This window comes from Salmo salar, chromosome 15 (genome assembly GCF_965601325.2).
Source record: "Salmo salar chromosome 15, fSalSal1, whole genome shotgun sequence".
In the NCBI taxonomy this organism is placed as follows: Eukaryota; Metazoa; Chordata; class Actinopteri; order Salmoniformes; family Salmonidae; genus Salmo; species Salmo salar.
In genome coordinates this window covers 20981732-20990000 of record NC_138305.1, presented here as the reverse complement: position 1 = coordinate 20990000, position 8269 = coordinate 20981732, and the positions used below count along the sequence as shown (strand labels likewise).

The following is an 8269-nucleotide window of genomic DNA, read 5'->3' as shown; positions in this document are numbered from 1 at the left end:
CAACCGATTATGATTTTTCAATACCGATACCGATTATTGGAGGACCAAAAAGGCCGATATCGATTAATCGGCCGATTTATTATAAAAAAAAAAATTTGTAATAATGACAATTACAACAATACTGAATGAACACTTATTTGAATTTAATAAAATACATCAATAAAATCAATTTAGCCTCAAATAATGAAACATGTTCAATTTGATTTAAATAATGCAAAAACAAAGTGTTGGAGAAGAAAGTAAAAGTGCAATATGTGCCATGTAAAAAAAGCTAACGTTTAAGTTCCTTGCTCAGAACATGAGAACATATGAAAGCTGGTGGTTCATTTTAACATGAGTCTTCAATATTCCCAGGTAAGGAGTGTTAGGTTGTAGTTATTATAGGAATTCTAAGACTATTTCTCTCTATACGATTTGTATTTCATATACCTTTGACTATTGGATGTTCATATAGGCACTTTAGTATTGCCAGTGTAACAGTATAGCTTCCGTCCCTCTCCTCGCTCCTACCTGGGCTCGAATCAGGAACACATCGACAACAGCCACCCTCGAAGCAGCATTACCCATGTAGAGCAAGGGGAACAACTACTCCAAGTCTCAGAGCGAGTGATGTTTGAAACGCTATTAGCGCGCACCTGCTAACTAGCTAGCCATTTCATATCGGTTACACCAGCCTAATCTTGGGAGTTGACAGGCTTGAAGTCATAAACAGCGCAATGCTTTGCGAAGGGCTGCTGGCAAAACGCACGAAAGTGCTGTTTTGAATGAATGCTTACGAGCCTGCTGGTGCCTACCACCGCTCAGTCAGACTGCTCTATCAAATCATAGACTTAATTATAACAACATAATAACACACAGAAACACGAGCCTTAGGTCATTAATATGGTCGAATCCGGAAACTATCACGTTGATTCTTTCAGGGAAATACAGAACCGTTCCGTATTTTATCTAACGGGTGGCATCCATAAGTCTAAATATTCCTGGTGCATTGCACAACCTTCAATGTTATGTCATAATTATGTAAAATTCTGGCAAATTAGTTTGCAATGAGCCAGGCGGCCCAAACTGTTGCATATACCCTGACTCTGCGTGCAATGAACGTAAGAGAAGTGACACAATTTCACCTGGTTAATATTGCCTGCTAACCTGGATTTCTTTGAGCTAAATATGCAGGTTTAAAAATATATATTTCTGTGTATTGATTTTAAGAAAGGCATTGATGTTTATGGTTAGGTACAGTCGTGCAACGATTGTTCTTTTTTCGCAAATGCGCTTTTGTTAAATCATCCCCCGTTTGGCGAAGTCGGCTGTCTTTGTTAGGAAGAAATAGTCTTCACAGTTCGCAACGAGCCAGGCGGCCCAAACTGCTGCATATAGCCTGACTCTGTTGCAGAGGTGACACATTTTCCCTAGTTAAAATAAATTCATGTTAGCAGGCAATATTAACTAAAGATGCAGGCTTAAAAATATATACTTGTGTATTGATTTTAAGAAAGGCATTGATTTTAAGAAAGGCATTGATGTTTATGGTTGGAGCAACGTGTACCTAAGCGATCATATGCAACGCAGGACAGGCTAGATAAACTAGTAATATCATCAACCATGTGTAGTTAACTAGTGATTATGATTGATTGATTGTTTTTTATAAGATGAGTTTAATGCTAGCTAGCAACTTACCTTGGCTTCTTACTGCATTCGCGTAACAGGCAGGCTCCTCATGGAGTGCAATGTAAAGCAGGTGGTTAGAGCAGTTAACCATAAGGTTGCAAGATTGAATCCCCAAGCTGACAAGGTAAAAATCTGTCCTTCTGCCCCTGAACAAGGCAGTTAAACCCACCGTTCCTAGGCCATCATTGAAAATAAGAATGTGTTCTTAACTGACTTGCCTAGTTAAAAAATATTTATAAAAAAAAAAAAATTGGCAAATCGGTGGCCAAAAATACCGATTACCAATTGTTTTGAAAACTTGAAATCGGCCCTAATTAAATGGCCATTCCGATTAATCGGACAACCTCTAATGAGAACGGTGAGGAATCAGTCCAGTACTACACGGGAGGATCTTGTCAATGATCCCAAGGCAGGTGGGACCATAGTCACCAAGAAAACAATTGGTAACACACTACGCCGTAAAGGACCGAAATCCTGCAGCGCCTGCAAGGTCCCCCTGCTCAAGAAAGCACATATAAATGCCCGTCTGAAGTTTGCCAATGAACATCTGAATGATTCAGAGGACAACTGGTTGGAAGTGTTGTGGTCAGATGAGACCAAAATGGAGCTCTTTGGCATCAACTCAGCTCGCCGTGTTTGGAGGAGGAGGAATGCTGCCTATGACCCCAAGAACGCCATCCCCACCGTCAAACATGGAGGTGGAAACATGCTTTGGGGGTGTTATTCTGCTAAGGGGACAGGACAACTTCACCGCATCAAAGGGACAATGGACAGGGCCATGTACCGTCAAATCTTGGGTGAGAACCTCCTTCCCTCAGCCAGAGCATTGAAAATGGGTCGTAGATGGGTATTCCAACATGACAATGACCCAAAACACACGGCCAACGCAACAAAGGAGTGGCTGAAGAAGAAGCACATTAAGGTCCTGGAGTGGCCTAGCCAGTCTCCAGACCTTAATCCCATAGAAAATCTGTGGAGGGAGCTGAAGGTTCGAGTTGCCAAACGTCAGCCTCGAAACCTTAATGACTTGGAGAAGATCTGCAAAGAGGAGTGGGACAAAATCCCTCCTGAGATGTGTGCTAACCTGGTGGCCAACTACAAGAAAAGTCTGACCTCTGTGATTTCCAACAAGGGTTTTGCCACCAAGTACTAAGTAATGTTTTGCAGAGGGGTCAAATACTTATTTCCCTCATTAAAATGCAAATCATTTTATAACATTTTTGACATGCGTTTTTCTGTATTTTTTTGTTGTTATTCTGTCTCTCACTGTTCACATAAACCTACCATTAAAATTATAGAGTGGTAATTTCTTTGTCAGTGGGCAAACGTACAAAATCAGCAGGGGATCAAATACTTTTTTCCCCTCACTGTATCATATTAGCATTGCAATAAACAATTTACTCTTCGCTATTTCCATCTATACTTTGTAATGGAATTAGATTGAAAACATCAGTTTAATACTGACGGTCTTCTCCTTGGCTTACAGATGTTGTCTGATGGCTGAAAAACAGGAGATGGCGAGAGAGAGAGATGGAGGTGTAGAAGGAGTGATTAGTGAATGAAGGAGGAGAGGTAGAGCCATGGACAAGGGCCTCCTTGTGTCCTGGTTTCTCCCCGTGTTACCACGGTAACAGTGTGTCGCTCTTCCAGAACCTCCTTCCAAAGCTGCCCTCCTTCTCAAGACTTCTCACAGCATCTTCTGGCCTGGAGAGAATCTGTTCCCAACTCAACGCTGCCCTTCTTCTCACAGCATCTTCTGGCCTGGAGAGCGCTGTTCTCCTCCTATTGAGTCTCACCTAAATGAATATGTGGGTGGGTCATAACATTGTGACTGTCATGGGGTAGGTGGGGGTGGGTGGTGAGGAGGTAAACCTAGAGGTTTCTATGGGGTGGCAGGTGAGGTAAACCTAGAGGTTTCTCCAGGGGTGGATGGTGAGGTAAACCTAGAGGTTTTTCCAGGGGTGGAAGGTGAGTGGGCTTTGGTGTATCATTGACTTTAAAAAAATTATAATACTGTTTCCTTTCAGTAAACCAAGAATAGTGTACACTACTGATTTTATGTTTTAGTTTGATACTTATTGCTTTAAAAATAGTGTACACTACTGATTTATGTACTTATTGCTGTAAAGATGAAATGGGATTTCTCACTCTTGCGTTTCTTCTGTAGAGCTTAAAAACATTTCCTTTCTGTTTTTGCTATTGTTTCAATGACGATCAGATTGAGTGATTAATTGATTGACCTCCGAACCCAAAGATCCCGCCAATGTCACATCGTGTCAGTGATTTGATTGGCTCCTCTCTCAAAGCTGCACGTTGTTGACGTCCTCTTCAGCCATTTTGCAGGAAGGACTGGTTACCCCCTGTAACAGACATCTTCTCCTGTAGATGACTCTGTAGTGAAGGAAGGACTGGTTACCCCCTGTAACAGACATCTTCTCCTCTAGATGACTCTGTAGTGAAGGAAGGACTGGTTACCCCCGGGGACAGACATCTTCTCCTCTAGATGACTCTGTAGTGAAGGAAGGACTGGTTACCCCCTGTAACACAGACATCTTCTCCTCTAGATAACTCTGTAGTGAAGGAAGGACTGGTTACCCCTGTAACAGACATATTCCCCTCTAGATGACTCTGTAGTGAAGGAAGGACTGGTTACCCCCTGTAACAGACATATTCCCTTTCTCTAGATGACTCTGTAGTGAAGGAAGGACTGGTTACCCCCGGGGACAGACATCTTCTCCTCTAGATGACTCTGTAGTGAAGGAAGGACTGGTTACCCTCTGTAACAGACATCTTCTCCTCTAGATGACTCTGTAGTGAAGGAAGGACAGGTTACCCCCTGTAACAGACATCATCTCCTCTAGATGACTCTGTAGTGAAGGAAGGACTGGTTACCCCCTGTAACACACATATTCCCCTCCTCTAGATGACTCTGTAGTGAAGGAAAGGCTGGGTGGTTGTTGTTTCGGCCACACAGCCAACAGATTGAACTATCGTTGACCCCTGGGATTTCTATGAATTCTAAAAGAAGCTTATCCGATAGATTTTGAATCGTCTAATGATCACTATCAAGGGTTTATTAAATGAAGTTGCTGCTATTTATGACTTTCCTTTGCCTTATCATTTGAGAGAGAGAGAGAGAGAGAGAGAGAGAGAGAGAGACATTCAAAGATGTTCCATTGAATTCTATGGTAAACACACAGTAAACTAATTACAAGCAGAACAGATGTGCTTTCCCAACATGTCAATAGTGTTTGAGGGGACTAGTTTGAGCAAGGCGAGGCACCGAATCACTCACCTTGATCAAATAATAGTTGAAAATAACTTGAGTACATAGTTATTTGATATGCAAGGAGATGTATAAATCAGTAATGCTGTGAAGTCTGACTGCAACGTAGTTGATCTCAAAGACCTTGAGCACAGTCTGCACATAGTAAACTAATTCCCAAAGACCGTAAACACAGTCTACACATAGTAAACTAATTCCCAAAGACCGTTAACACATTGTTTACGGTCTTTGGGAATTAGTTTACTATGTGTTAACGGTCTTTGGGAATTAGTTTACGATGTGCAGACTGTGTCTACGGTCTTTGGGATTAGTTTGTGTAGACTGTGTTTACGGTCTTTGGGAATTAGTTTACTCAGTCTACACAAACTAATCCCAAAGACCGTAGACACAGTCTGCACATAGTAACTAATTCCCAAAGACCGTAAACACAGTCTACATATAGTAAACTAATTCCCAAAGACCGTAAACACAGTCTGCCCATAGTAAACTAATTCCCAAAGACCGTAAACACAGGCTGTACATAGTAAACTAATTCCCAAAGACCGTAAACACAGTCTGTACATCGTAAACTAATTCCCATATGCTGCTGCTCTTCAGCTCTCGGTTCTCTTAGCTGTTAGCTTAGCACTAATGGTTTCATGTTCTGTTAGAACCCTCTGAACTTTTTAGCTTAGCACTAATGGTTTCATGTTCTGTTAGAACCCTCTGAACTTTTTAGCTTAGCACTAATGGTTTCATATTCTGTTAGTACCCTCTGAACTTTTTAGCTTAGCACTAATGGTTTCATATTCTGTTAGAACCCTCTGAACTATTATCTTAGCACTAATGGTTTCATATTCTGTTAGAACCCTCTGAACTGTTAGCTTAGCGCTAATGGTTCCATGTTCTGTTAGAACCCTCTGAACTGTCACAGAACCATAAAACGTAGATATGGAATGATCTTAGATCGTCTGTGACTAGGTGTTCCATGGCCGGCATGCTGTCCTCCTGGGCAACAGGTGGGGCAGTCATGACACGGTTGGGACTTTATTGACCTTTCTGTTCTATGATCTTTTAAAAGCACGTAGGCATTACTACCATGGCGTCCCAAGTGGCACCCTAGCCACTACATAGTGCATATTTGGGATGAGGACTACATCTCTTTGAAATGAAGGTTTGAAGGGGGTAACTACATGAAGAACATATAAATACATATATTATATATTATGTATATATTTTACTAAGACTGACCACAAATAAACAGTCCTTCACTGAGAAGGAGAGGGCTGAAAACAGAGTGGGTTCTATATCATAGCTCTTATTGGTTTTGAACCATAGGATGGGTTCTGTAATAGAACTCTAATTGTTCTGAACCATAGGGTGAGTTCTATAATACAACTAATGGTTCTGAACGATAGGGTGGGTTCTATAATACAACTAATGGTTCTGAACCATAGGGTGGGTTCTATAATATAACTAATGGTTCTGAACCATAGGGTGGGTTCTATAATATAACTAGTGGTTCTGAACCATAGGGTGGGTCCTGTAACAGAACTCTAATGGTTCTGAACCATAGGGTGGGTTCTATAATAGAACTCTAATGGTTCTGAACCATAGGGTGGGTTCTATAATATAACTAATGGTTCTGAACCATAGGGTGGGTCCTGTAACAGAACTCTAGTGGTTCTAGGGTTCTTCTGACTCTGTGCTCCTGTCTGGCTTCATAGTAACGGCTTGTCAGAGCCTCTGTCAAGTCGTTTCCCAACTGTTCCGTCTGTATAGCATGTCAATAAAAACACATTTTGTCTGGAGGATGAGTTTCTGAGTGTTTTTCAGATTGTTAATTACACGTCTGACCAGGAGAGGGCAGCAGAGGGCAGACTATACCACAGCCTGCAACAGCCCTGTCTTTCATGTTACAGCCCCGTCTACTGGTACAATCTGGAAGTGGATGAAATAAATGGAGATAACAGCCCATCCAAATACCCTATATAGTGCACTACATGGCACCCTATTCCCTATATAGTGCACTACATGGCACCCTACTCCCTATATAGTGCACTACATGGCACCCTACTCCCTATATAGTGCACTTTATGGCACCCTACCCCCTATATAGTGCACTACATGGCACCCTACCCCCTATATAGTGCACTACATGGCACCCTACTCCCTATATAGTGCACTACATGGCACCCTACTCCCTATAGTACACTTCATGGCACCCTACCCCCTATATAGTGCACTACATGGCACCCTACTCCCTATATAGTGCACTACATGGCACCCTACTCCCTATATAGTGCACTACATGGCACCCTACTCCCTATATAGTGCACTACATGGCACCCTACTCCCTATATAGTGCACTAGTGCATGCAGGATATACAGTAGGGTCCATTTGGAACATCCCTGTCTGCTTGTATGTCTGACTTGGACCTATTGTCTCTCAAGTCCTTATCCTCTCCCAGAGTGCTTCAGAGGGACACCTTATCCGCCATGAATACCACAACTTCTATAAAGATGATCACACTAACTGAGGAGCTCCGTCCCAAACCAAGAGGACCGTGCTGCTTCTCACCCCCCAGGCTATATATAACCACACACACACAAAAATAACAGCCCATCCAAATACCTCATCCCCATACTATTTACAGATGAGCTATGTACAGTCGTGGCCAAAAGTTTTGAGAATGACACAAATTTTCATTTCCACAAAGTTTGCTGCTTCAGTGTCTTTAGATATTTTTGTCAGATGTTACTATGGAATACTGAAGTATAATTACAAGCATTTCATGTGTCAAAGGCTTTTATTGACAATTACATGAAGCTGATGCAAAGAGTCAATATTTGCAGTGTTGACCGTTCTTTTTCAAGACCTCTGCAGTCTGCCCTGGCATGCTGTCAATTAACTTCTGGGCCACATCCTGACTGATGGCAGCCCATTCTTGCATAATCAATGCTTGGAGTTTGTCAGAATTTGTGGGTTTTTGTTTGTCCACCCGCCTCTTGAGGATTGACCACAAGTTTTCAATGGAATTAAGGTCTGGGGAGTTTCCTGGCCATGGACCCAAAATATCTATGTTCCCCAAGCCACTTAGTTATCACTTTTCCCTTATGGCAAGGTGCTCCATCATGCTGGAAAAGGCATTGTTCATCACCAAACTGTTCCTGGATGGTTGGGAGAAGTTGCTCTCGGAGGATGTGTTGGTACCATTCTTTATTCATGGCTGTGTTCTTAAGCAAAATTGAGTGAGTCCACTCCCTTGGATGAGAAGCAACCCCACACATGAATGGTCTCAGGATGCTTTACGGTTGGCATGACACAGGACTGAT

General features: G+C 42.2%; 1 protein-coding gene across 4 annotated transcripts in view; it reads left to right on the top strand.

Moving 5' to 3' along the window:
- map7b (microtubule-associated protein 7b) overlaps positions 1-6745 on the top strand; it is a 59069-nt gene extending 52324 nt beyond the window's left edge. For all 4 annotated transcript variants that reach the window (XM_082961606.1, XM_082961605.1, XM_082961604.1 and 1 more), the window contains one exon: positions 3155-6745. In XM_082961606.1, coding sequence (XP_082817732.1) covers positions 3155-3165 — 11 coding nt within the window. In that variant the 3' untranslated portion in view covers positions 3166-6745. The remainder of the gene's footprint in view (positions 1-3154) is intronic.
- Positions 6746-8269: the final 1524 nt, after the last annotated feature.